Here is a 27,480-nt window from a genome sequence, read left to right on the forward strand (position 1 = left end):
AGTCGATAAACGAGCATCAAACAGATAAAGCTGTAACTGCGCACTGTGTCAGTGCTACAGTGGAATCAGTCAGGGCGCTGGAGCAGAGGCCGTGGGAGGGGGAGGGGAGTGAGCTTGGGATCCTAGGCTTTGTCTGCAGAAAACAGAACACGTAAAGATGGACACATGACAGCTAGAGGGGACGTGATAGACGTCAGGGACAGGGACTCAGTTCTTGTGCTTGGAGGCCGAGAGGGACATGGGATGTTGAAGGTTGGCCTGGAAATTTTGTACTGATTCTCAGACAGCTGGGAGGACAAGAATCCCAGAGGTTCAAGTCCCAAGTTGCCAACAGGAAATAGGGGTTGGTGCCCCAAAGCATCCCTTATCCTATCCAGCCAAGGGACCGAGCTTTGACTGAAATCGAGCCAAACAGGAGAAGCAGTCCGGCTGACCCTGGGTCCACAAGTGACCAAATGAGATAATCTGCCCTTTGTCACAGGGTCAGGCAGCCTGAACGGGAGGCTGGGTGAGAAAACAGGGAGAAAGACAACAGGCCTCCAAACAGAACCAGTGAATTCAGGTAAGATCTCCACCCCACCCACCCACCCCCGGCCATGTACTGTACTGTGACACCCTGACACATATTCATGTGACTGCCCACATGACATCACACACACATCGACACAGACAAAGCACGGAACAAGCCCCCGCCGCATGCCCTGCACCATAGCAGACTCTGAGGGTATGAGGTCACCAAGGTCAGGTCCCTGCCCAGGAGGGAGAGACAGGAATGCTAGCAGTTAGCACTCCTGTTAAAGTATTACAGATGTCTCCCCTTCCCCCCTTCCCTCCTTCTCCCAACCCCTACCCCCGCCCCCCCCCCCCCCGCCCCAGGTCTTCACCATCCTATTGTCGGTGTCCATGGGCTATTATGCATCTAAGTATGTAAGTTCTTTGGTTTCTCTCTCCTCGTCCCCCACTCCCCCATCGAGGTACGCAGTCTGTTCCATGCCTCCCTGCTTCGGGTCTTATTTGGTTGGTCAATTCGTTTTGTCCACTAGGTTCTCAGTAGTTAGGATTCACAAAGTATGTCCCATGCCCATGGGTGATGGAGCTGTGTTCAGGACACAAAGGAGCACTAGGAGAAACTGCCTTGTGGGCGAAGGGGAGATCAGGATGGCTTCACAGAGGGGGTGACACCAGAGCCCGGCAAAGTCAAGGAAAGAGCATGCCCAGTGCTGGGACACCTGCACATGCATGCACGCACACACACACACACACACACACACACGCGCGCGCGCGCACACACACACTGAAACACCCCATTCCATTCATGCGTGCACGCACACACACACACACACACGCGCGCGCGCGCGCACACTGAAACACCCCATTCCATTCATGCGCACACACACGTGCGCACACTGAAACACCCCATTCCATTCATGCGCACACACACGTGCGCACACTGAAACACCCCATTCCATTCATGCGCACACACCATCTATCAGTAACACACACACAGGATCTACACACCACAAGCACACGCTCATACAACACACACACACAATTACGCAGACTACCTGACCCTCCTACACTTTTCTCACAGGGACATACACATGCATGCACACCATGTTCCTGCTCTCACACAGGCGCACAAAGTCCAGACTACCGGTAAGGCGACTTTATTCTGCAAACCATCCAATACCGGCCCAGCCTCCCCCGGGAAAGGTCCGCCGGCCGGCCCGCCCGCAAGGGGCGCCCGAGAGCCGAGAGCCGAGAGCCGAGAGCCGAGAGCCGAGAGCCGAGAGCCGAGAGCCGAGAGCCGAGAGCCGAGAGCCGAGAGCCGAGAGCCGAGAGCCGAGAGCCGAGAGCCGAGAGCCGCGGCTGGCAGGAGGGCGAGGCCTGGTTCCCGGCAGGAGGGCCAGAGGCCGTGGGACGCGGGTCTGGGTGGAGAGACTGCGCGTCGCGTTCACCGTCTGCAGACGGAGATAACACCTTGGGGAGGGCAGTGCGGTACCAGCCGCGGACCTGCAGAGGTTGCTCCCTGTGCACGTGGTGACGCCTCTCCCGCCGCAGGAATCAGAGCCTCGCCTGCGGGGCCCTGCATCTGTATTTCCAAAAGTTCCATAGAATGTGTTCAAAATGTAGTTTCACTTATTCGAATCGATTTTTGCACAAAATACACAGTCAGACGCACAGGGTACAGGCCAAGCGTTTCTCCCTCCCAAGTTCATCCCCCTCCCAGCCGCTCAGTCCCCTCAGCACGTTACCTGATTTCTGAAGGAAAGAATTCCCCCAGAAATCACCAGTGCAGGAATAAACAATGTACATCTTCCCCTTTTCATGCAAATGGCAGCATGGAACTATACAGTCCAGTCTACGCCTCTTCCCTCACTTAGATCCCAGACTCCGTGCTTGTGAAGAGAAGAGTTAATTTTACTCACAGCTTTCCTAATGGGCGCCCTGAGCTCCATCTGTGGAACCCTAACTTGCCTGGGAAGCTAGCGGGAGAGGAGCTAGAGGCAGAGGCCAGCCTGGGTCTGGTGGTCTCTTTTTCTTTTTAAAAAAATTGTGGTCGCCCTGGCTGGTTTGGCTCAGTGGATAGAGCGTTGGCCTTCGGACTGAAGGGTCCCAGGTTTGATCCGGTCAAGGGCACATGCCTGGGTTGTGGGCTCAATCCCCAGGGGGGGCGGGGGCGTGCAGGGAGCAACAGATCAATGATTCTCTCTCATCATTGATGTTTCTATCTCTCTCTCCCTCTCCCTTTCTCTCTGAAATCAATAAAAATATAAAAAACAAATTGTGGTCAAATAGCTCTGGCTGGTGTGGCTCAGTGGTTGAGTGTCAACACAGGAACCAAGAGGTACTTGACCAATTCCCAGTCAGGGCACATGCTGGGGTTGCAAGCTCAATCCCCAGTGGGGGGCATGCAGAAGGCAGCTGATCGATGTGTTCTGCTCTTATTGATGTTTCTATCTTCTTCCTTCCTCTCTCTCTAAAAATCAATAAAAACATATTTAGAAAAAGAATTCCTAAAAAAAACTTGTGGTAAAATATAAATAACATTTACCATTTTAACCATTTTTAGGTGTAAGTTCAGTGGCACCAAGTACATTCACACGGTTGTACAACCATCACCACCATCAATTTATAAAACGTTTTTATCAATCCCCATTCCCTACTCTCCACCCTCAGCCCTTGGTAACCTCCATCTTCTTGTCTCTATGAATTTGTCTGCTCTAGGTACCTCATATAAGTTGAATCATACAGCATTGTCTCTATGTGACTGGCTTATTTCACTTAGCATAATGTTTTCAAGGTCCTGTTGTAGCACGTATCAGACTTTCTGTGGAGAGTGCTACAGCATTTGGACAGCTTCAAGCCTCAGAATGACTTGTGGCAAAGCCACATACAAGTCCCAGCTTGGAGGGCAAAGCCTGCCCAGCACAATTGTAGCCAAAAGGCTATAGTTGTAAGCTTGACCTTATAGTCTGACCTGCAGTCCTAGGTAGCTAAGGGATGTGGACTGCAGAGCAGTCCTAGGTAGCTAAGGGATGTGGACTGCAGAGGGTGCAGCAAGTGCTGCCTAAACAAGCTTGATAGAGTTCAAAGAATGGGAACAACAGGAAAGAAGCAGATTTGACATTGACAAGAACATTGTAAACATCTTACCCTGTTTTGCTTTGTGTGATCTGACTATAAAATAAAGCTTCGGCTTACAGGCTGTGTCACTGTTTCCTCATCCAGGCAGTGATCCACCTGGTCCCAACTGTATTCTCTTGTCTGTCTTCTTTAATCCTTCACTGCCCCTCCTCGGGTGGTTCACCCCTGGCCATGCTGGATGCGGTTCATGTGGTGCCCAACATGGGCCTGAGTACCGGGGAATTATAATTGTAAGGTGAAAGGACACTCCAGTGAAGCACATGCAGAAAGCGAAAGTAAGGTAAGGAGTGAGGTTTGGTAGCAGGTGGGTATAAAACATGGGAAATTCAGGATCTCAGGAAAGGGATCTCTAATACAATGCTCAAAGAAGCGTAGTCAAATTCTTAATTTCTTAAGTTTTGCTAAGGAATGTAAACTGAAAAATGGAAGTGCTGGTCAGCAGGATGCTTAAAGCTAAGCCAGGGCATTTTGTTAAGGACTGTAAAGCAAAAAAATGGAAGTTGAAAGGCCACGGGGAGTGGAAACAAGCAGCCTGGACTATGTCCAAGATGCAGGAGAGGAAAGCATTGGGCAAATGAATGCCACTCCAAGACTGATGTTCATGGTAATCCATTGCCCCTGGCCCCACCAAATAGTAGGGGCCTTATTTTTGATCCCATTGCAGCCTTTCCAGCCGGCTCAGTCTCAATGGCCAACCATCCAAGCAGCCTGATCCTCAGAATCCAGAGGGAGCAGCGCAGCCGATTTGGGTGTCACGAGCCTTACATGCGTCACCACAATGGACCCAGAGAAGCTCCTTGTCCCCCCATTCAAAAGACTGAGAGTTGCCCCGATGCTACCCAAGGGGCTGAGATGCCAACATGGGGCCATCTGAAGAAGTTAACAACTGAGGCCCAGCAGATGGTAGAAAAGTAAGGAGTGGAAGCTATCCCTCAGTCATGTTTCTGGCTGTGCTACGTTGGTGAACTGCCAGTTTTCTGTAAAGTCTTATGCAGCCACATACAAGTCCCAGCTTGGAGGGCAAAGCCCTTCCAGCACAATTATAGGCAAAAGGCTATGGTCTAAGCTTGACCTTATAGTCTGACCCTACAGTCCTAGGTAGCTAAGGGATGTGGGCTGTGGGGGGTGGGGTGCAGCAAGTGCTGCCTAAACAAGCTTGATAGAGTTCAAAGAATGGGAACAACAGGAAAGAAGCAGATTTGACATTGACAAGAACATTGTAAACATCTTGCCCTCGTTTTGCTTTGTGTGATCTGACTATAAAATAAAGCTTCGGCTTACAGGCTGTGTCACTGTTTCCTCATCCAGGCAGTGATCCACCTGGTCCCAACTGTATTCTCTTGTCTGTCTTCTTTAATCCTTCACTGCCCCTCCTCGGGTGGTTCACCCCTGGCCATGCTGGAAGTGGTTCAATTTCCTTCCTGAATAATATCCCATTGTATGTATATGTCACACTCTGTTGATCCGTTCCTCTATTGATGGACACTTGGGCTGCCTTTGCCTTTTGGCCATTGTGGACGGTGCTACTGTGAAGGTTGATCTATGATTCCAGGTCTCTGGCTCCTCCTGGAGCCTTCTGTGGAGGCATATTACATTTTGCCCATCTTTTGAACTGCTTGTGGGGCAAGGCAGAGGGCTCAACTCTGATGAGAGGGGCGGCAAGCAGAGAGCCAAACACTGTGAGGGGCTGGGGGAGCAGGAGGTAGAGGGTGAGAATGTGGAGAGCACAGCACTCCATGTACACCCACTAAGGTTCCCATCGCACTTGGAGTAAGAGCCAGAGTCCTTACAAGGCCCTGGCACTTCTCAGTCCTCCTCCTCCTCCTCTTCTTGTCTCTTTAAAGCCGCTTGTCTGGTCATACTGACCTCTTCACTGTTTCTCAGACAAGGAGAGGGCAGCTGCATCCCTTGTTCCCTCCCTCTGTCCATTGGAATGCCTTCCCCTAGATGGCCATATACTTTACTTATTACTTCCTTCTAATTTCTTTTCAGGTATTACCTTCTCCGTGAGGCCTTCTCTGACCACTCCATTTAACACTGCAGTCTTCCCACCATGCTTTGCTTTCCGTACTTGCTAGCTTTCATACATTTGACTTGTTAAGTGTGTTCTTACGACACCTAGAAAGTCAGCTGTAGGAGGACAGGGATTTTGTCCATTTTGTCCGCTGCTGTATTCCTAGTTCCTAGTAGGTTCTCAATAAATAGCTGAATGATGAATGAATGGTGTGGGGCCCAGCTCTCGATGTGATTCAACAAGACCCAGCCCACTCCAGCCTCTCTCCTGGGCTGCAGACCCTCATATCTACTGGCCCCCCTCGCACCCCTGTGGTGGGGTCATGCTCCCCTGTTCAGCACCCCCACCTCTTGTATACCTTCTACTAAGCCAAGTCAACTTCTTTTCATTTCCTTACTCTCACCCAATCCTTGTTTGCCTCCTCAACTCTCTCTCTGCATCTTAGTGAAACTGTGAACCTTTTACCACCCAAATCTAACATCAGTCAACAAAACATGTAGATTCCTAACATTTTCCAAATTCACCTTCTCTCCATCTCCACTGCCACAGACTGTGGCTTGCCTCTTCTTACCAGTTGCTCAGACTTTTCCTGCCTGGGGTTTCCACTGTGGAGGTTCCCCACCTGCAGGGGATCCTCTCACTGCAGCCCAAGATGTCTAAACATCATGTCTGATTAACCTGCTCTGATTGAAGACATTGCTGACTCATTAGGGCATGCTGAGACCTTTACTATCTGAATCCAGATCACTTCTGCAGCCACATCTCCTCCCTTTCTCCATGCTTCAGCCCACGCCAAAACCCTGACACTTCCAGAACATGACTTGATCTCTCTCCATGTGGGGCTTTGCACACACTATTTCCTGCACCTGTGTGCTCTTCCCTTTCTTCTCTGCTAAACAAAATTCCTATTTAACCATCTCAATTTCACCTCCTCTCTGGCATCATTTTTTAAAAGAAATTATTTTATATATATTTTATTGATTTTTTACAAAGAGGAAGGGAGTGGGATAGAGAGTTAGAAACATCGATCAGCTGCCTCCTGCACACCTCCTACTGGGAATGTGCCCGCAACCAAGGTATATGCCCTTGACTGGAATCGAACCTGGGACCTTTCAGTCCGCAAGCTGATGCTCTATCCACTGAGCCTAACCGGTTAGGGCGTTTTTGTTTTGTTTTGTTTTTAATTAAAAAATTGTTAATGTTTTTATTTATTTTTTAAATTTATTTTTATTGATTTCAGAGAGGAAGAGACAGGGAGAGAGATAGGAACATCAATGATGAAAGAATCATTGATCCACTGCCTCCTGCACGCCCCCTACTGGGGACCAACCCCACAACCTGGGCATATGCCCTTGACTGGAATAGAACTGGGGACCCTTCAGTCCACAGGCCTTTGCTCTACGCACTGAGCCAAACCAGCTAGTGCTGATATCTTAATGTAGGATGTTTTCCACTTGTTTAGGTCTTTAATTTTTTTCAGCAATGTTTTCTAGTTTTCAGTGTACAAGAAAGACTTGTACACTGGCTAAATTTTATTTTTAGGTATTTTATTATTTTAGATGCTATTGTAAATATTATTGCTTCCTTCATTTCCTTTCTGAGATTGTAGGAACACAACTGATTTTTTTCATGTTGTTTTTGTACCCTGCAACTTTGCTGAACTTGTTTATTAGCTTTAGTAGCTTTCTTGAGAAATTCCTATATTCAAAATCATACTGTCTGTGTAATAGATTACTTTGTTCAATTTGTGTTTTCTTCCTTTTCCTTGTCTAGTAGCCCTGACTAGAATTCTCAGTACAATATTGAAACAGCAGTGATGAAAACGGGTATCGTTGCACAATCAAATTTTTCTTGCACAATTATTTTTGTTCCATAATGGCAAAATCCATTTATGTCCTAGATGGTTTGGTGTTTCAGACTTTTTTTTTTTAAATTGATTTTTAGAAGAGGAAGGGGGAGGGAGAGAAACATCAATGTGCGAATGAAGCAATGGTCATCCATCAGCCGCCTCCTGCGCACGCCCTACTTACTGGGGGTCAGCCCGCAACCCCGACATGTGCCCTGACCAGGAAACGAACTAGCAACCTTAACGTGCTGGGGAGGACGCCCAACCAACAGAGACACGCAGACCAGGGCGTAAGCATCTTGACCTGATGGGTCAAGTTACTGAGTTTTGGAAGAAAGATAACAGGATCAAGCCATAGTGTGGGTGGGGTGAGGCTTCTAGCTTCTACTCTGAGTCTTATTTTAATTCAGCCCTTAAAGCACTTTATACTACACATTACCTCCTGGTAAGTATATAGTCGAGGAAAGGAAGTTAACTGAGGCTCAGAGAGTTAAATGACTTGCCTAAATTAGAGAACCAGTAAGTGACAAAGCTGGTCTGCTGGGTTGTACTAACATGCCACTTAGCTGCCCAGAAAGATAATAAAAGTTTGTGTGTAGACAAGGTGAGGACATTCCCAGCCGCCTCCCATCCATCCCACTCCCAGTCCCGCTCCTTTAAAGCTTTGCCCTGGACGCAGCCCTTCCATTGGCTCTCATTACAGGGCCCCATGCTCATACGAGGGGAAGCGGCCAATCAGCGCGACTCGTCCCCGCCCAGCCAGCCAGCGCTAGATCGCGTGGTGTCTGTCCCTCCCGCAGCATGCCGGGAATTGTAGTCTAACGAGCCATTTCTGTCCCTAGTGAAAGAGGATCGAGAACTATTAAACCCAGAGAGCTGAGCGCGGCGTGGGGTTAGCTTTAAGGAATACCCCGCCAACAATCTGGGCCCGAAACCGGCATCCTCGAACAGGTGAGAGTGGTGGCGGACTGGGAGCGAGGGCAGGGGTTAGACTCGGCCTTACCTCTGGAAGGCTGCTTCGAGGCACAGGAGGCCCGGCCAGCGGCGTCTGAGTCCCCCGTGTTGGGGGGTCGGTGGCCCTGACTGGCTCACCCATCTGGAGGTGCGGAAACTCCCGAGCTCTTTGGTGGCTTTCCTGGCATCTCCCCAATACACCCGAACCCGGTTTCCATTCTGCGAACCCTCCTCCCTCGCCCAGTGTGGCTCCGAGGCGTCTCCAGCCCCAGCGCTCCCTGTGGGGGTCGGGGCGCTGAGCTTCAGAGCCCCAGGCCACGTGCCCAGTACCAGGGCTCCGGCTCCTCTTCGTGGGGCAGCTCAGGAAATCCACACCCTCCTCCGCGCCGCCGGGGCAGATCTAGGTTCTAGATGTGGCGCTGCCACTGCCGAAGTGTCTTCCTAGAACCGCAGTTTTGATCTGTGAAATAGAGTGATTTAAGGATCCTCGCAGCCCCTCGTCTTGAGGAACTTGACTCTGGACCCTTCTAACTGTGCCAGGATTTCGGGGAAGCCAAGAGAGCGGCAATTCCCGAGGTTTCCTGGAGGAGGAGTTGATGGTTGAGGAGGATAAAGTTAGGTACATTAAGTACTTGCCATCTTATTTTAAGTATGGTCAGTGGAGGCTCAGCCACCAGCCGTACTTTTTGTTCCCCGCATTTCCTTTTTTCTCTAAATGCCCAAGTTCTGTCCAGAAGAGGGTGGGCCCAGGGCCTTTAGGTAAAAGGTGGAGGTGGTAGGGGTGACCTGGGGACCTGCCACCATGCATCTGCCTTTGGTGCTTGTCCCTGCAGGGAGCGCTCGTGCCTCCTCCCTGTGCCAGCCCCTGTCCCCTTGATGCCTCTGTCCCGCTGGCTGAGATCTGTGGGGGTCTTCTTGCTACCAGCCCCCTGCTGGGTGCCACAGGAGAGGTGGCTGGGTTCCCTACAGCGGCCCTCCCTGGTGCACCGGGGCTCAGTCCTGGGGGCATGGCACAGTGCCCGCTGCCGGTGCCAAGTGTGGACAGAGGAGCCTCGGTGAGTGTTGGGGGGAGAAGGTCTTTGGGGAGGGGAGCAGCTGATCAGGTTTCTGACTTGTCCTCTTTCTCCCCAGAGTACTTTATTCCTCCCTCAGAATGAATGGAGACCAGAAATTGGATGTTTATGACCAAAACAAGCAGAATTTCATCCAGCACTTCTCCCAGATTGTCAAGGTGCTGACTGAGGATGACCTGGGGCACCCAGACACAGGAGATGCTATTGCCCGGCTTAAGGAGGTGAGGGATTTTCGACTTGAGGGAGTGAATTTTTGGTCACTCTGTGTGTGTGGGATCCAGCTATGGTTTTGGGGGGACTTTTGACAGGTGTGGGGGCAGGCTTTCATCTGAGTGACGCCAGGTCAGCTCTGGAGGGGCCTGTGCCTGGACAGGTGTACTTTCTCAGCACTTCAATTCCACCTTGTAGATCTGGTAGGGCGGCCAAACTGCTTTGCATGGGTGTAGGCCCTTGATGGTGAAGGTGTTGAACCTGATTTTGTCAAGGAAGGAAATTAGATGTCCAGAAATCATAAGGTGCTACCCTGGCAGGGATCCCGGAGGAAAGCAGCCTGAGGTGGGCTGGAGTGAAGCTAGCCTATCATCAGAAACCTCTGCTCTGGGGCAGGAACTATTGCTGGGGTACTTACGTTACCTAATTCTTTTATTCTTTTGGAGTTTCTAGTAATTCTTTTATAAATGCTGTCTCATTTGTCTGAGGGGACCAAGGAAAAGGAGGAGGTTTGTCTACACTGGGATGGACATTAAAAGGGAAGTCTTTCCATTGAATTAGATCTGGTTGCCAGCAGGATAACAGAAGGCAAAATGAGCAGGAAGAGACACCATTGCCAGAGTGGGGGATGGCTCCCCCAACCTGGGTCCTCTCCAAGCTCTCCTCGGACCAACTTTGAGGGGTGGGAGCTTGTCTTCAGTACAGTGAGAGGCTCTTCGTTTGCAGATAGGTTGAGTTGTGGGTGGGAGAAAGTGGCTGGGAAAGGAGGGATGGGTTGTGAGGGGAAGTTAGGAGAGGCGGGGATGGGGCTGGAACTTGAGAAGTTGAGACCTGGGCATGCCAGCCAGGGTTAAGGAGGATTTAAAGTTAGGTCATGGTTGGAAGTAGGAGAGAGCGAGAAGAAATCTCAGAGGAGCTGCTCCCGGATCCTGCTACTCTGTCCCTCTGTGCCCCCCAGGTCCTGGAGTACAATGTCATTGGAGGGAAGTACCAGCGGGGTATGACGGTGCTGATAACTTTCCAGGACCTGGTGGAACCCAGCAAGCAGGATGCTGATAGTCTCCAGCGGGCCATGACTGTGGGCTGGTGTGTGGAACTGGTGAGAAGGGGGGCGGGGAAGGAGAAGAGGTTTACCAGATGTGGGGGTGCCTTGGTGAGAACCGGAGGGTTGGGCCTGGAACTCGTTCCTTGGGCTGTTTGTGCTTCTGGGCCTCTAGTGTGCCACAGCCAAATTTAGACAGTGAATTACTCCACAGATGAGCACATGTGGGGAACTTCTTTTGTCAGTAGGTACATATTTCACTTGAAGACCACCTGTGGGCCAGGGCCTTCAAACTGGGCCTACATTCTCTGAGTAAAGTGCCATGGTTTTTCCAGAAGATTATTCTAAAGCAGAGATTGAAAACTGGCAGCCCACGGATAGTTTTTGAAAATGTTTTAGAAATAAGTGCCCTAAATTTAACAAAGAAGAAGATTCACGTAAGAACCCAAATTTCTAGTCCTAGTCCATTTGCTTAATGGTTAGAGCATTGGCCCATGGACTGCAGGGTCTCGGGTTCAATTGTGCTCAAAGGCATATACCTGGGTTGCAAGCTTGATCCCTAGCCCCGGTTGGGGTGCGTGTGGGAGGCTAGTTGTTTGGTAGAGTGGCTCACAGTCTAGTCTGGATTTGTCTGATTGTTTCATCATGATTACAATCAGGCTAAACATTTGCTAAGAATGCTACATAGGTAATGCGGTATATTTCCCATTACTTCCCACTATAAGCACATACCTGGGAAGACTATTAAAAAAAAAATACCCAATGCTGAGGTACCACCCCTATAGATTTCTTATTTAATTGATCTGGGGTAGGACTCTGGCATTGCTGTTATTTTGGGGGTTTTTAAAGTAATTTTTAAAATTGATTTTTAGAGAGAGAGGAAGGGAGAGGGAGAGAGAAACATCATGTGAAAGTGAAACATCGATTGGCTGCCTCCTGCATGCCCCTACTGGGGATCTAGCCTAACGCCCTGTCAGGGCATGTGCCCTGACTGGGACTCCAACCAGCAACCTTTTGGTTCATGGGATAATGCCCAACCAACTGAGCCACACCAGTTAGGTCTGGCACTGGTATTTTTGTTGTTATTAATTCTCACCTGAGGATATTTTCCCATTGATTTTTAGAGACAGTGGGAGGGATGGAGGGAGGGGGGAAGAGAGAGAGAGAGAGAGGGAGAGAGATGTGAGAGAGAGAGAGAGAGAGAGAAAGAGAGAGAGAGAGAGAGAGAGAGAGATGTGTGAGAGAGATATCAATTGTTTGCCTCCTGAGATAGAGAGATGTGAGAGAGACATATCGATTGGTTGCCTCCTGAACTTGACCCAACCAGACCGGGGATCGAACCTGCAACCCAGGTACATGACCTTGACCTGGAATCAAACTGATGACCCTTCTGTATGCAGACTGACACTCTAACCATGAGCCACACTGGTTAGGGCTGGCACTGGTATTTGTTAAAGTTCTCCTAATAAATAGAAAGTGCAGTTGGTTCAGAATCATTGCTGGGGGGCAGAGGTGATTGAGGGAGGCCACGCTGTAAATGCCCTTTGTAGACAACCCTGGCTGAATGGTACTGGTTGAAACCAGATGGCCCTGCACTCGTGCTTGGGAGAGGCAGTCGACTGGTGGCTTCAGGGGGACCATGCCACTCCAAATAAACACAATGTAAATAAAATATATGCCTCCAATGTGGAAAGCCCAGACCCACCCCCGGGTGAGGTCAGAGGTGAAGGTGCAGATTGATGCCTCTTTCCCCAAGGACTTGGCCTGGACCAAGAGCAGCGATCGCCATGGCCTTTTTTGCACTGCCTACACCTAAGCCGGTGGACAGTGTTACCCGCTAGAGCACACATACAGATCAGTATGATGTGAAGATTTAAAAACCATGTCTTGGAAAGCTGTATTACGGAACTAGAATGTGTAGCCTGACCCCATCCATAGAAGAGAACAAGTCCTGGGCCTCCCCATCCTGACTTTCCTTCTCAGCTCATAGTGACTCTCAATGGCAGCTCTGTGGCTGGTGGAAGGGACAGTAATAAGGAGCCCTGGGGTCTTATTCCACTCTTCCCTCTTCTAGCTCCAAGCTTTCTTCCTGGTGGCAGACGACATTATGGATTCATCCCTCACCCGACGGGGGCAGATCTGCTGGTATCAGAAGGTAAAGTAAACCCATGGGAAAGTCGCATTGGGCATGGAAACAGGCCACAGGGAGGCGGTTACATAGAGCCTATTGAGGTGTTCAGAGTAACAGGTTCTTGGTATGAGTCTAGGCCAGAGACCGACTGCTTGTTTTCTGTCCCCTGACAGCCAGGCATTGGTCTGGATGCCGTGAATGATGCTATGCTCCTGGAAGCCTGTATCTACCGCCTGCTGAAGCTCTACTGCCGGGAGCAGCCCTATTACCTGAATCTGATGGAACTCTTCCTGCAGGTGTGCTGCCGGCCAGGCCCAATGCCCAGAGGCTGCCTGCAGCAGCGTGGCCTCCACAGGCCATTTTCATCTGGTTTCAGGGCATAGGGAACACCTAGGTTTTCATGGAAGAGGAAGGAAGCGAGGGAGTAGGGAAGGATGGTGTTAAAGGCAAGGAGGGTTCTCTCTTCCTGTGTGATGGGAAGGAGGGATAAAGGACAGTGTGTGTCTGTATGTGTGAGAATGTGGGCCTTGAGACTTGGTACCCTCCATCCCTCTTGCTGCCTTTCTGACTCTGCCTAGTTGTTGGCTGGTATGGGATGTGGGGCCCAGGATTTCTGGGTTCCCCAGTCCTGAAGAAAGCCCATCTCATGGCCCATCTTCTGCCTTAGACTTCCTATCAGACTGAGATTGGACAGACCCTGGACCTCATCACAGCCCCGCAGAGCAACGTGGATCTTGGCAGATTCACTGAAAAGAGGTGAGGGACAGTGGGAACCAGACCTGAACAGTGAGGGAGGGCTCCAGGTGGACATTGCCTTTTTGAGGAATTGATCTTCTCTCCCTACTTAGGTACAAATCTATTGTCAAGTATAAGACGGCTTTCTACTCCTTCTACCTTCCTGTAGCTGCTGCCATGTATATGGTGAGTGAGCCTCCACCCACCCCACTACCCACCAATGTTAGCTTTTATACAATCTGGTGCCCCCACTGAATGGCTGTGTGACCTTGAGCAAGTTGCATATTCTCCCTGATTCTGTTTCTTCAGCTGTAAGATGAGGATAAAATCCCCACTTCACAGGATTGTTGTAGAAATTAGGTGAGGCAAGTGAAAGTGGGTAGTCCATCATAGAGGAACAAGAAATCTTCCATCTGAGTATGGATAGGAGTGGGGAGGAGATGATCAGGCTGAAAAGACTGGATTTACAGGCAGTGAGTGGGATTGACTGGCACCCTGAACCTGCTTCTCCAAGTTTCCTTTTCATCCTGAATGAAGTTTGAAATGGCAAAAAGATTATGAAGAAGAGCCCTAGCTGGTTTGGCTCAGTGGATAGAGCATCGGCCTGTGCACTAAGGGGTCCTGGGTTCGATTCCGGTCAAGGGCACATGCCTGGGTTGCTGGCTCGATCCCCAGTAGGGGGTGTGCAGGAGGCAGCCGATCAATGATTCTCTCTCATCATTGATGTTTCTTTCTTTCTCTCCCTCTTCCTTCCTCTCTGAAATAAATATATATATAAAAAGATTATGAAGAAGAATCAGTGACTCCTGGACTGAGCCTCATGAAATAAGAGATGGTCTGAGGGCCTCCAGAATGGATTAATTTTTGCCTGCAGGAAGGCTTAGCTAAAATTAAGTGAGATAGAGATTGGACCACCAGCCAGGACTTCCTAGACCAGGGAAGCCAGGGATGTCTGAAAGGAGAGCAGAGAAGATTTAGGGGCCAACCTTGGGCAAGACCCTATGGGTCAGGAAGATGAAGGCGCCCCTGATGTCTCGCCTGTCAATCCCCTTTCCACTATAGGCAGGCATTGACGGGGAGAAGGAACACGCCAATGCCAAGAAGATCCTGCTGGAGATGGGAGAGCTCTTTCAGATCCAGGTAGGAAGGCAGGAGGCACTGGCAGAGAACAGGCTCCAACTTCCCTCCTTCCCTGCCTCGGAGCATCTTCATTCTCCTTTTCTGCCCCCCTGCCCAGGATGATTACCTTGATCTCTTTGGGGACACCAGTGTGACGGGCAAGATTGGCACTGACATCCAGGACAACAAATGCAGCTGGCTGGTGGTACAGTGTCTGCAACGGGCCTCGCCTGAACAGCGCCAGATCCTGCAGGTGCCCAAGAGAGGGTTGTGGGTCCCTGAGCTTATAAGAAAGGGGCTAAGGCAATGGTTCTTACGTGGGGGCGGTTTTGTACCCCAGGGGACATTTGGCAGTAGCAGCAGACATTTTTTGTTGACTTGGTGTGTGTGCATGTGCTAAGGTCTCTCTAGTGCAGTGGTTCCCAACCTTCTGGCCCTTTAAATACAGTTCCTCATGTTGTGACCCAACCATAACTGTAATGTTGCTACTGTTATGAATTGTAATGTAAATATCTGATGTGCAGGATGGTCTTAGGCGACCTCTGTGAAAGGGTTGTTTGACCACCAAAGGGGTTGCGACCCACAGGTTGAGAACCACTGCTCTAGTCGGTAGAGGCCAGGAATGCTTCCATACATCTTACAATGCACGCAACAGTTTCCATAACAAAGAATTATGTGGCCCCAAATTTCAACAGTGCCAAAGCCGAGAAACCCTGCGACAGGAAGCTGAGGGCTGAGCTAATATCTGAGCATTTGGAGTGGGAGGGGGAAAATTGAACATATTAGACAATCTTAGACACTTAAAGACACTTGAATTGGAGGCAGGAATCAAGTGAATGGCATTGGAGATGTTCCGAAAATATGGATGAGGGACGTGGAGGGGGCGTGGAGGGGACGTGGAAGCACTAGGGGAAGAGTAAGCCTGTTTTCCTGCCTCCACCCCCTTCTAGGAGAATTATGGGCAGAAAGAAGCTGAGAAGGTGGCCCGGGTGAAGGCACTCTACGAGGAGCTGAATCTGCAGGCCCTGTTTATGCAATATGAGGAAGACAGTTACAGCCGCCTTCTGGGTCTTATCGAGCAGTACTCTTCGCCCCTGCCCCAAGCCATCTTCCTGAGGCTAGCACAGAAGATCTACAAGCGGAAAAAGTGACCCAGAGACTGCCAGGGCGGGAGGGGAGCTCTCAATAAATTGTAGTATGTCCTCGCTGAATGTCATCCATAGATTCTTGGATACTGTGACGAAATTTTGTCATATATTAATTGATATAGACAAGAGTTGTATTTTATGATATTTCTGGTCACAAAAATATCACGTCTAGGTGGGTGTGGCTTGGTTGGTTGTGGGTGTGGCTTGGTTGGTTGGAGCATCATCCTATGCACTGGAAGGTTGCAGGTTAGATTCCCGGTCAGGCACATATCTAGGTTGCTGGTTTGATCCCAGCTGGGGCACGTATGGGAAGCAACCAATTGATGTGTCTCTCTCACACTGATATTTCCCTAACTTTGCCTTTATCTCTCTAAAACAAAATCAAGTAAAAAAACCCATCAAATACTTCTAATATTAAACACTGAAATGAGCTATACACACATTTAAGGAATGAATAAAATAAGTTAAGGGTTGTGTGTGATAGGAGCCTATCTGGGCAGCTCAAAGTGGAAGCCAACGCTGGGCAGGCGGCCCTTCCATTGCAAGGGCCCAATCATCCCCACAACCACTCAGGCAATTGGACACCAACTCACCTCACCTGCATGTCTTTGGGCTGTTGGAGGAAAACAATCCAGGAGAAAACCCAAAGGGAAGAACTTGCAAGCTGCACACAGTGGACCTGTCTGGAATCAATTTTCTCAATCCTATAAAAAAACAAGGAAGAATGAAACGATATTATACCAGAACCTGCTGTCCTATCCAACCTTGTGGTTCTGTTCTTGCGTATCCCAGCCAAGGATGCAGCTCTGTCCAGAATAGGTAGGGTGGTTCCACAGAAACCAGGGCGATGACTTCTGGACCTCTAAGGACGAAAAAGCTTAGAACATACCAAAAACAGACAGGCCTAGGTGGGTGACACCGGCAAGACGTCAAGCGCAGGGGGCTGGGTCTGAGCCCCGCCCCACCCATGCGTGAAGGGGCGCGGCTGCGCAGCGTGGGCGGGCTGTCCTACCGCCGCACCCCTTCCCTCCAGTCAGTGCGGGGACTGTGAGCCGCAGAGGAGCTCAACGCCTGGAGCAGTTGCAGAACCGAGGTGAGGAGGGCTCGGTCTGGGGGTGTGGATGAATGGATCTGCATGAGGGGTGGGGCAGGAGAGGGAGCAGTAAAAATGAATAGGGGTGGGGTGGTGGCCGGATGAAAGACAAGTACGGAGAGAATGGACAGAAACCCCGGGTTTCTAGCCCGGTTTCTACCGGGGCTGTACGCTGAAGCCCTGTGCGGTCTGTGCGGGCCGGGTTGACATGCAGACTACTGCTCCATCCCCCCGCTCCTGCCCGCCCTTCCCTGCATTCACCAGCCAGACGCAGCGCCCCTCCTCCCCCACTTCAGAGCATTTGGGCAGGGCCTCCCTTGGCCCCTACTCTGGGAGTGATTGCAGCCAAGAGGACCGAGGGTCCATTCTGGACCGCATCCTTTTTCAAGTCCCCCCCCCTTACTCCCCCCCCCGCGCACCTCCATGGGGATCCAGAGCGCAGCCGCATTCTCTGATGCCACCCCCCGCCCCATGCCGCGCCACTCCCGGGGGGTTCCATTCGATTCCACCTGCAAACACTGCAGAGGAAACTAAAGGCCAGTGGATGGTCATTTGCATCTCATTTGAATATTGTCTGGAGCAGGCGGCGCCTTCCCGGGCCTGCTCCCGCTGTCAGTCACCTCGGTGTCCTAGCGGTCCGCACCCTCACTGGCTGGGTTTCACCATCCCTGTCTTCTAGGTCAGCATCTGCGGTTGCCAGGTAGGCGGATGCGAGAGGCCCGGTCTTCCTGATTCTCTGGAGGCCATCCCGTCGCCGCTGGCACCATGCTGTCCCCTCAGAGGGCTTTACTCTGCAACCTCAACCACATCCACCTCCAGCATGTCTCTCTGGGCCTGCATTTGTCGCGCCGTCCTGAGCTAAGGGAGGGGCCCTCGAGCACATCCTTCCCCCCGGGGGACGCAGGGGGCAAGGAGAGCCGGGGCCCCTGCAGCGGGACCCTGGTGGATGCCAATTCCAACAGCCCAGCGGTGCCCTGCCGATGCTGCCAGGAGCACGGGCCAGGCCTAGAAACCCGGCAGGACCCAGCACAGGAGGAAGAGGGGGCTGCCTCTCCCTCGGACCCGGGTTGCTCCTCCTCTCTCAGCTCCTGCTCAGATCTTAGCCCTGACGAGTCCCCCATTTCAGTCTACTCGCGCGACCTCCTTGGTGACCAAGATGTCCCCCCTCAGCCTAGCATCACCCCCCCGGAGCAGGGCTCCCCTCTGGCCTCCGCAGGCCCTGGCGCCTGCTCTCCCGACAGCTTCTGCTGTTCTCCCGATTCCTGCTCCGGAGCTTCCTCCCCACCCGGCCCTGGCCTGGACTCCAACTGCAATGCGCTGACCACCGGCCAGGACCTGCCTTACCCAGGGCTGGAGGAGGAGGAGGAGGGTGGGGAGCAGGACCTCCTGACCTCCGAGCTCTCGGAGGCCGACGACGGGAAGACCCACCCTGGGAAAACCGAACCCAGTTGGAAAATCAACCCCATTTGGAAAATTGACACCGAGAAAACGGAAGCTGGCTGGAAAATCCCCGAGGACAATAACTCTGGTTGGAAAATCGGTGGGAATACTAACTCTGGTTGGAAAGCGGAGCCTGGAAAATCTGACTCCGGTTGGAAGGCCAATACAGGAATAACTGATTCTGGCTGGAAGACAGACGCAGGGAAAAGTGATGGAGGCTGGAGGAGTGACGTCAGCGAGGAGCCGGCGCCCCACCGGACCATCACGTCCTTCCACGAGCTGGCCCAGAAGCGCAAGCGGGGCCCGGGGCTGACCCTCGCGACGCAGGCCAAGAAGGACCGCAGCGACTGGCTCATCGTCTTCTCGCCCGACAGCGAGCAGCCCCCCGCCGGGTCGCTGGGCGGCTCCCCCGCGGCGCCCCGGGAAGTCACCACCTTCAAGGAACTGCGGTCCCGCAGCCGGGCCCCGCCCCCGCCAGTCCCGCCCCGAGACCCCCCAGCTGGCTGGGCCTTGGTCCCGCCCCGGCCCCCACCCCCACCCGTTCCTCCCCGGAGGAAGAAGAACCGATCGGGGCTGCAGCCGATCGCGGAGGGGCAGCCCGGGGAGGGCAGGGAGGTCCGGCCCGGCGAGGAGGCCCCAGCCCCGCAGGAGCCGGAGGAGCCCGGCGCGCAGGCGGGCCGTGAGGGTAAGAAGCCGCCGGAGGCAGCGGGAGGAGGGCTGGGCTTCGGCCTTGCCCCAGCCTCCGAGGCTCACAGCCCGTCTCCGAGCCCCCCACCCCTTTCTGTCACCCACCCCTCCTGTGCCCTTCCGCCGGGGAGCGCTCCGGGAAAGGGAAGCCGGGTGGGTCTCTGGGTGACGGGACTAACTCTTTGCTCCCTCTTTCTCCCGCCCTTCCTCGCCTGGCTGCCCATCCGCTGCCCTCCTCTCCCTTCGCACCTGCCCCGCCAACCCCGCCTGCAGCCCGTCCCCTCCTGGTCCCTCGGCCCCTGGTTTTCCGGTTCTCGGCCGACGGGCGCCCCCTGTTGGAGGGTGGGGGCGCGGGCACCGCTGGGTCTCTGCTCCTGGCGCCTCTGGCGGGCTGGCCCGGCGCGGGGCTGCGGTTGCTGGGGGCGCCCAGTCCCGCAGAGGAGCCGCTGCTGCCTGTGCGCCTATCCCCGGTGGGAGCCTATTCGCCCCCGGCGCGCGGGGCCCTGTCCTGCCTGGCCAGCCCCGAGCTGGCGCTGCTGCTGTCCCCGCTCTTTCCCAGAAGCAGCACCTTCCCCGCCGCGGCTCCCCCACCCCGCCAGGTGCCCGCCCCCCCGCTGCCACCGCCACCTCGTCCGCCGAAGGCCCCTCGCTGGACCAGGAGCCCACCGCCTCCTCTCAGGCTACGTAAGACGGCCCCGGGCCGGCCCCGTAGGCCACGCCCCAGGCGGGCCGCCCCGCCCCTCCTCGGCTCGGCTCCCACCTCCGCGGTGGTTGCATCCGGGTTCCCGGCTCCGCCCCGCCCTTCGGCCTGGCCGATTCCTAGCGAGTTCATTGGTTCTGGGAGCCTGGCTCCGCCCCGCCCATCTGGCCGATTCCTAGCGAGTTCATTGGTTCTGGGAATGTGGCTCCGCTCCCGTGCTGGCTGGGCGCTGTGGACGCGGGCCTGTGCGGCTCCAAACTCAGTTCAGGGGCCTCCATCAAGTCCGTTGATAGGGACCTGGGGTGACCCCTCTGTGGAGCCCCTGGCCAGGGCGGGCCGGGCCCGACCGCCTCCTTGCTGGGGGAACGTGCAGGGTGCAACTCCCCAACTCTCCCGGCTGCAGAGGGCCTGGTCTCGCCTTCCTACCCACCAGCCTCACTGGGCTGCGGGGCGCCCTCCGCAGCGATGCCGGAGCAGGACCTGGGTTTCCCCTTTCTGGTGCCTTCACTGTAGCCTCCCAGCCCTTGGATCTCCGCTCCCTCCCTCTCTTTTCCATTCTCGTCTGCCTGTCTTTCCATTGGTCCGGGCTCCCCACGTGCTCTTCCGTGTTCGCGGGCAGGACGCAGGCCCGGGGGTGGGGGGAAGGTGGCCCCCCCGCCCTCGCCCTGTCATCTCCTGCCCTAGAGGCCCCAGCGGGCGGGCAGGAGGTGAGCGCGGCTGTCCCTGCGCCTGGACTTCCGGGATCGCGGAGGTGGGAGCTGGGCCCTGAAGAAGGAATGGAAACGGGGAATTGGGGTGCACAGGGGCGGCGAGTGCTGAGATCCGGGCAGCATTTCACTCCGAGGTCCCGGGTCGCGCTGCCCGTGCTGTACCCAGCTTTGTGTCCCCTCTCCCAAGACTTCAGGGCTGGGTGCTGTGGACCCGTAGGAGGTGACCTGTGCCAAAGCCTCGAGTCCTCGAATAACCCTCGGTAAGTGTCTCCGCGTTCTTTCCTCACCGCAGTCCGCAGTTCCTGGTCCTTCGCCGGTGTCCCCGGGGCCCAGCGACTGTGGATGGCAGAAGCCCAGAGTGGGACCGGCCAGCTGCAGGAGCAGAAGAAAGGTAGGACACCCCCGCCCTGGCCTCGGAATCCGCTGCCCCTCACTGTGCCCTCCCCTCACGGTCAGATTGCATGAACCGGGTTCTCCCAGGCCCTCGCGTGTTCCTGGGAGACAGGGGCTTTGATGCTTCTCTCCCCTCCCCCTCCCCAGGTCTCTTGATAGCCGTCAGCGCCTCCGTGGATAAAATCATCTCGCACTTTGGGGCCGCCCGAAACTTGGTTCAGAAGGTGAAGTTGTCTGTGGGAGGGTCTGTGGGTTGAGGAGGTGAATGTAGCTCTGGGGGCGCAGAACTTTGGACAGGAAGCGCGCTGTTGGTATCTCTGGACCCATGCCCACTGCGTTGCCTCCAGGCCCAGTTGGGGGATAGCCGGCTGAGCCCAGATGTGGGGCACCTGGTGCTGACCACCCTCTGCCCGGCTCTCCATGCCCTGGTGGCTGACGGGCTGAAGCCTTTCCGAAAGGACCTCATCACTGGGCAGCGCAGGAGCAACCCCTGGAGCGTGGTGGAGGCATCGGTGAAGCCAGGTGAAGTGTGGGACTCGGCCCGGGGCCCGGAGGGAGGCCGGGCTGGGGCAGGGGCTGGGGCTGGGGCTGGGCTGACAGCTCTGGTTGTCCTCAGGCTCCAGCACCCGGTCCTTTGGAACCCTGTATAGCCAGGTCAGCCGTCTAGCCCCGCTGAGCAGCAGCAGAAGCCGCTTCCACGCCTTCATCCTGGGCCTCCTCAAGTGAGTGGCATTCTTTCTGGCGCCCCTCCCATGGCCTGGGGACTGTAGGGGGTTCTCAGGTGGGATTCCCCAGGTTCCTGGCGCAAACCTCTCCTGTTCCAATCTCATCTCCCACCCCCTGCCTAGAGGGCGCTGGAGTCCTCCACCTCCCTGAGCTTCTGTTCCCTTTTCTCCCCCAGCACTAAGCAGTTGGAGCTGTGGTTTTCCAGTCTGCAGGAAGATGCAGGTCAGAGGTTCAAATGGGAGAGGATGGGGCTGCTAGGCTGTGAGGGAAGGAGGAAAGGGGATCTGTTCTGCTGGTTCCCACTAATGCCAGGATGATCTTAATCTGCTCTGCGATCTTATTACTCTTCTGCTTAAAACTTTTCCAAGGAGTCCCTTAGCCCACAGGGGGAAAGACCCAAATCTTCACTATAACCTCCTGTCTTGAGTATTGGCCTCTGCCGTCTTCTCTTGCCTCTAAGTCTGGGGCTTTCCCTGGTTCCTTGACAGGCTTCCTTTCTGATTCTTTCCTCCACCTAGAATAGGACTTCCTGCCCCTTATTAACTTTCATCCTTTAGATTTTCCAGTGAGGCTTCACCTTGCCCTCAGACTAGGCTAACCCTCACCCCCTATTTTGCTCCCATGGCCCGGTCCTCCTTTCTGTTACTCAGTTTCTTATCACCACTTGTTCTGTATGTGCTTCCCTCTCTAGGCAGTGGTTTTACATGGGCAGGGAGGTATCAGCCCTGTTCCCCACCATGTTCTTCTCTGCCCCAGTGCCTGGCATAGAATGAGGCCTGAGGGATGTTTGTTGATGGGTGGGCTGATGCAGGGAGCCCTCTGGGACTAGGCTGAGGGCAGGGACTAATGTTAGCCTGCTTCTTTTCTAGGCCTGCTGTCCCTCCTGTACCTGCCCACTGGATTCTTCTCTTTGGCCCGGGGTGGCTGCCCCTCCCTGTCCACAGAGCTGTTGCTCCTGCTGCAGCCATTGTCGGTGCTCACCTTCCACTTGGATCTGCTCTTTGAGCATCACCACCACCTGCCCCTGGGCCCACCTCAGACACCTGCCCCGCCAGGCTCACCGCCAGCCTTGCAGCAGACTGTACAAGCCATGCTGCACTGGGGGGGTCGGCTGGCCCAGAGCCTTCGTGGGGCTTCTGAGGAGACCCCTCCAGGCCCTTCAGCCCCCTCAAGCCCTCCCAAACCAGGCAGCTGGTGGGAGCAGCTGACCCAGGCCTCCCGGGTCTATGCCTCTGGGGGCACGGAGGGCTTCTCCCTTCGTCGGTGGGGATCCAGGTGTCCCGGGACTGTGGCTGAGGAAGCACAGGAGAGATCGTTGCCCACAGAGGACACGGCACCAGGCAGAGGCGTGTGGCTGGGAAGACTGTTTGGAGTGCCTGGGGCCCTCACAGAAACTGAAAGTGGAACTCTAAAGTCCAGGTAATGGGGCACCTGGTCCCCTCCATGACCTCTGACCCCATCCCACATCACCCAGTTACCCAAATATGAAACTAGAGTGATCTTCTAGGTCAGAAGTTGTCAGTCTGTTTTTCTACAGCCATGAGCTAAAAATGGTTACATTCTTGAGAAGTTACATTTTAATGGTGATATAAGCACCTATATGATGTTCTCCATTTGCCTCTTGGCCCTTAGAGCCAAAAATAGTTACTATTTAGCCCTTTAGAAAAAAGGAAGTAGTTGAACTCTGGCTTCAGATACTCTGCAGTGATCATCTAGGTCTCTCTGAGTGTGCTGGTTCCCAGAGGTCCTTTAGTGACTTTTGTGTTGTAGACCTGTTTTCACCTCCCTAATCACCCCAACAAACTGTCTCTCTGCCCTTATCTCTTTTGAAGCACAGGCTGCTCAGCCTTTTTCTCCCTCCAGAGCCCTGGGTGTTTTTTTTCTTTTTTTTTCTGGAGGTGGGGTAAACTCTGTGACCCTGTATACCTTCCTCCAGGAGACCATCCAGCTGGCTGCCTCCCACAGTGAATGTGTTGGCTCTGGTGAAGAGGGTGGCACCTTCTGAGACTCCCAGTTCACCGGAGGAGCTTGAGGCCTCAGCACCCAGCACGGTGCAGACCCATCGGTAAGGAGCATTGGGGAGAATGCATTGGTGTGCACGTGTGTGTGCGCATTTCTGTCTTCAGAGGGGAGGGGAGGGGAGGTAGTTTAAAAGGCTGTGGGGCTGTAAAGTCAGACAGTGCTTAGTTTGCATTACATTTCTGCTATTATTGGTGTGAACGCATGTCTCTGAACCTTGGTTTCTTTCTCCTTAAAGAGGATAATTTATACCTTTATTGTGGTTGTTAGAGAGACTAAACATAATTTTATAAGAGCATCTGGCACAGGGGAGGTGCCCAGTTAATGACAACTATGTATTGGATGTGCCCACGTGCATACCCTAGGGGTTGTGCTTCCCTTCAGTGGGGTCTTCTAATTTGGCACCAGAGATTGCTTCTGCTTTAGGGTCTGGCTTCCTTTGGTTTCTTAATCCATTGAATTAGGTTTCTTGATTTTTCATTCAGTAATACTTTTCAAGTACTTACTATGTGCCAAGCATTATGCTAGGGGAGGGAAAACAAAGATAAACATATGGGAGCCCCTGCCTTCAAGGAGCTTGTAGTCCAGTGGAGATACCAATGAGTAAACAAGCGGTTAAAATTCTGTATGGAGCCGGCTGGTGTGGGCCAGTTGGTTGAGTGTTGTTCTATGCACCAAGAGGTCACTGTTCGATTCCTGGTCAGGGCACATGCCTGGGTTGCAGGTTCGATCCCCAGTAGGGGGAGTGCAGGAGGCAGCCAATCGATGTTGCTCTCTCATTGAGGTCCCTCCCTCCCTCCCTCCCTCCCTCCCTCCCTCCCTCCCTCCCTCCCTCCCTCCCTCCCTCCCTCCCTCTTTCTCTCTCTGTCTCTGTCTCTGTCTTCATTCCTTTCCCTCTAAAACAAGAAAAACAAAACATTTAAAAAATTCTGTATGGAAAAGGTTGTAGGAAAGGGGCCATATAGACAGGGCTTCTTCCCAAGGTTGCAGACTCAGGGAAGGCCCAGTGATGGTGTAGGGTGTGTCAGAAGGAATAGGATGCAAAAGTGGAGAGGCCCAAGTGTAGTGAGGCACTACGGACACACTTGGTTGTGCCCACAGTGGAGGTTGTTGGCAGCAGTGACAGGAAGCTATAGGCTTCAGTAGGCCTAGACCTCACTGTGAGGTAGGCGGAACCACTGAAGGGCCATAAGCTGGGGGATATGCTTGCTTGTTTTTGAAGGATCTCTGTCTGCTGTGTGGGAAATGGAGCTGGGGAGGGAGGTCATGAGAGATGAAGGGAAATCAGATTATATGTAGTGGTTGAGAGAAAGGATAGAGAGCTAAACTAGAGTGAGGGCAGTGGAACTGATGAGAAAGACAGGTGGAATAGTGGGAGATACAAACACCAAGCTAGTTTTGGTGATTGATTGGATATGAGGAATGAGAGACCCTGGTTTTTGCTGGGAGCAACTGGGTAGAAGGTAGTGCTATTTACCAGTATAGGGGACACAAGAGGAGGGACTGGTGTGTAGAGTTAAGATGAGTTATTTAAGTTGCAGATGTTGAATTTGAAGTACAAGAGAAGTGCAAATCATGTCAAGTTGCTGAAGAGTGGGTTTGGAGCTCAGGAGAGGGCTGGGGCCCCACAGGGAATCCACATGTTGCTAGACACGAGCCCAATGTTCCCAGAGCTGAACCAAAGGGATGTTCCACACAGTGGGAAGATGAGACCTGGGACAGCTGGGTACCCCCACTTCACTTCATCCCAGCATCTGGCTCCCCACAGGGCAGTCCGTGCTCTCTGTGACCACACCGCTGCAGGACCTGACCAGCTGAGCTTCCAGCGTGGGGAAGTGCTGCGTGTCATCGCCACTGTGGATGAGGACTGGCTCCGCTGTGGGCGGGATGGAATGGAGGGGCTGGTACCTGTGGGGTATACCTCTCTCGTTCTCTAGGCCTAGGACCTTTTTCCTTTCCTGCATATGTCTCTCTCTCCTGTCACTTTGGAATGGAATGGCCTGTGAACTGATTTTCCCAGAAGCATTTTCCCTGTCTGTAAAATGATACTTTCCTCCCACATCCCTTTCTACTAATATGTGAAATAAATTTTCCTACTTCTCTCCCATACCCACCTGTAAGTTGAAATCTGCTCTTCTTCCAAATATATACAAAGCAACTTTCCTCCATGCAGTTTCTTTCCTCTTCTCCATCTGCATAAGGGAATATCTCCCTATCTGCAAAATGGAAATCTAGTCCCCATCTACCTTCCTGTGTAAGTACTCTGCTAGTACACTATATGCCTCAGTTCCCAAGACTAGAGGGTCTCTAGTTTCCTTCATGTGTATGAATCTTCCCCCACTTCCCCCATCCCATGTTGCCAATATTTATTATGTACTCATGTTGTACTAGGTGTTAAAGTCTGGATACCCCTGGTGGGTGGGCCTGTGATGTTGGATATGTCTCCTTCCTCTTTTGTCCCAATAAATTGTGGGAGTTGAATGTGTGTGTGTGTGTGTGTGTGTGTGTCACAGAGGGTTTGAGGACATAGGCTGTGGGAGGCCCTCTTGTAGGAAGCTCAAGGGAGATGCTTCCTTCCAAGCCCAGGTTCAGTTCTTACTGATTCCTGAGGAATGCAGAAGTGCCCCTTGATTGTGCCTGAATCTCAGAAGTGCCTCTTTATTCCGAGACGTCACTGCTTTGTTTTGTGGGACTGATAGGTAGGAGCCTGAGTAGATAATGGGAGAATGGGGAAGACGTGGCCCTTGAAATTATACTCATTAGATTTGTATCTGAGGTGATGAAGGATTATAGGGTTGCAGAAAGTGACAGATTGTTTTCTATTTAACATTATTATTCTGCAGTAATACAATTTCAGAAAGCACAATAACTTGACATTTATATCTTTGTTAGGAGTTAATGAGTTTTGGTCTTCTGAAATGAGAATAGTTAAGGTGCTCTGGAGCTTTGAGGATGGGGTAGGAAATCATTATAAATGATTGCCTCGAGGAAAATCACTAAAAGGTTATAAGAATAAAGATATAATTATAACCAGGCAACAGAAAAGTTAGGGGGAAGGTGAAAACTATGAAGTGAAATACAGGGAAAAGATATCTGGAAGTTTTCCTTCATTTTGGAGAACTTGGTTGGAGAGGACAATGGGCAGGTAATAGGAGAGGAGAGATAAAAACAGATCAAAGCTTTGTGACTACTCGGGAGCAGGCTTTGAGTAGCCTCAAGTGTCTCATACTTGTTATTTTTGAAGGCTTATTATTATTATTTTTTTAAATATATTTCATTCTTTTTTTTAAAAATATATTTTATTGATTTTTTACAGAGAGGAAGGGAGAGAGATAGTTAGAAACATCGATGAGAAACATCGATCAGCTGCCTCCTGCACGGCCCCTACTGGGGATGTGCCCGCAACCCAGGTACATGCCCTTGACCAGAATCGAACCTGGGACCCTTCAGTCCGCAGGCTGACGCTCTATCCACTGAGCCAAACCAGCTAGGGCAAGGCTTATTTTTTAAAAATATTTTTATTGATTTCAGAGAGGAAGGAAGAGGGGGAGAGAGATAGAAACATCAATGATGAGAGAGAATCATTGATCGGCTGCCTCCTGCACACCCCCCACTGGGGATCGAGCCTGCAACCCCGGCATGTGCCCTTGACTGGAAATGAACCTGGGACCCTTCAGTCCGCAGGCTGATGCTCTATCCACCAAGCCAAACCGGCTAGGGTGTTGAAGACTTATTGTTAAACTCCATTCCTGGCCAATTCATATCATCTGCTCCTTGCTTTAAATTTGCATT

General features: G+C 52.7%; 2 protein-coding genes and 1 long non-coding RNA gene across 12 annotated transcripts; 2 read left to right on the forward strand and 1 right to left on the reverse strand.

Annotated features, from left to right (window-relative positions):
• Positions 1–1,652: 1,652 nt before the first annotated feature.
• On the reverse strand, positions 1,653–19,893 carry LOC308534013. 5 transcript variants are annotated; one of them, XR_013997137.1, is made up of 5 exons: positions 19,768–19,893; positions 16,519–16,624; positions 14,900–15,019; positions 8,512–8,922; positions 1,653–2,092 (listed from the first exon to the last, which is right to left on the reverse strand). It is a non-coding gene; the product is annotated as an uncharacterized lncRNA (long non-coding RNA). The 5 variants fall into 5 exon arrangements; XR_013997139.1 differs by having other exon boundaries at positions 16,514–16,624; XR_013997141.1 differs by lacking the exon at positions 19,768–19,893 and adding an exon at positions 17,634–17,762 and having other exon boundaries at positions 16,514–16,624.
• Positions 8,324–16,662, forward strand: FDPS (farnesyl diphosphate synthase). 2 transcript variants are annotated; one of them, XM_081112261.1, is made up of 11 exons: positions 8,404–8,459; positions 9,296–9,517; positions 9,594–9,756; positions 10,704–10,844; positions 12,862–12,942; positions 13,092–13,214; positions 13,586–13,674; positions 13,767–13,839; positions 14,716–14,793; positions 14,891–15,025; positions 15,723–16,040. In XM_081112261.1, the coding sequence occupies exons 2-11, from the start codon at positions 9,339–9,341 to the stop codon at positions 15,921–15,923; spliced, it is 1,263 nt and encodes a 420-aa protein (XP_080968387.1). In that variant the 5' UTR covers positions 8,404–8,459; positions 9,296–9,338; the 3' UTR covers positions 15,924–16,040. The 2 variants fall into 2 exon arrangements, with proteins under 2 accessions (XP_080968388.1, XP_080968387.1); XM_081112262.1 differs by lacking the exon at positions 9,296–9,517 and having other exon boundaries at positions 8,324–8,459; positions 15,723–16,662.
• Positions 17,779–26,169, forward strand: RUSC1 (RUN and SH3 domain containing 1; the record flags this gene model as incomplete). 5 transcript variants are annotated; one of them, XM_081112226.1, is made up of 10 exons in its annotated part: positions 17,779–19,138; positions 19,414–19,824; positions 20,843–20,941; positions 21,091–21,167; positions 21,291–21,465; positions 21,560–21,665; positions 21,845–21,891; positions 22,539–23,088; positions 23,606–23,734; positions 25,457–25,808. In XM_081112226.1, the coding sequence occupies 10 exons, from the start codon at positions 17,779–17,781 to the stop codon at positions 25,623–25,625; spliced, it is 3,123 nt and encodes a 1,040-aa protein (XP_080968352.1). In that variant the 3' UTR covers positions 25,626–25,808. The 5 variants fall into 5 exon arrangements, with proteins under 5 accessions (XP_080968352.1, XP_080968348.1, XP_080968349.1 ...); XM_081112222.1 differs by lacking the exon at positions 19,414–19,824 and having other exon boundaries at positions 25,457–26,169; XM_081112223.1 differs by lacking the exon at positions 19,414–19,824 and having other exon boundaries at positions 21,297–21,465; positions 25,457–26,169.
• Between the last annotated feature and the right edge of the window lie 1,311 nt (positions 26,170–27,480).

This window comes from Myotis nattereri (genome assembly GCF_964212035.1).
Source record: "Myotis nattereri genome assembly, chromosome: 18".
Lineage (NCBI taxonomy): Eukaryota > Metazoa > Chordata > Mammalia > Chiroptera > Vespertilionidae > Myotis > Myotis nattereri.

What these genes read in the sequence shown, in the direction of transcription:
- FDPS (XM_081112261.1), top strand. Translation starts at nt 9,339, where the DNA reads ATGCCTCTGTCCCGCTGGCTGAGATCTGTGGGGGTCTTCTTGCTACCA. An exon ending in TGATGGAACTCTTCCTGCAG is followed by an intron (nt 13,215 to 13,585) that starts GTGTGCTGCCGG and finishes CTTCTGCCTTAG; the next exon opens with ACTTCCTATCAGACTGAGAT. An exon ending in AACAGCGCCAGATCCTGCAG is followed by an intron (nt 15,026 to 15,722) that starts GTGCCCAAGAGA and finishes ACCCCCTTCTAG; the next exon opens with GAGAATTATGGGCAGAAAGA.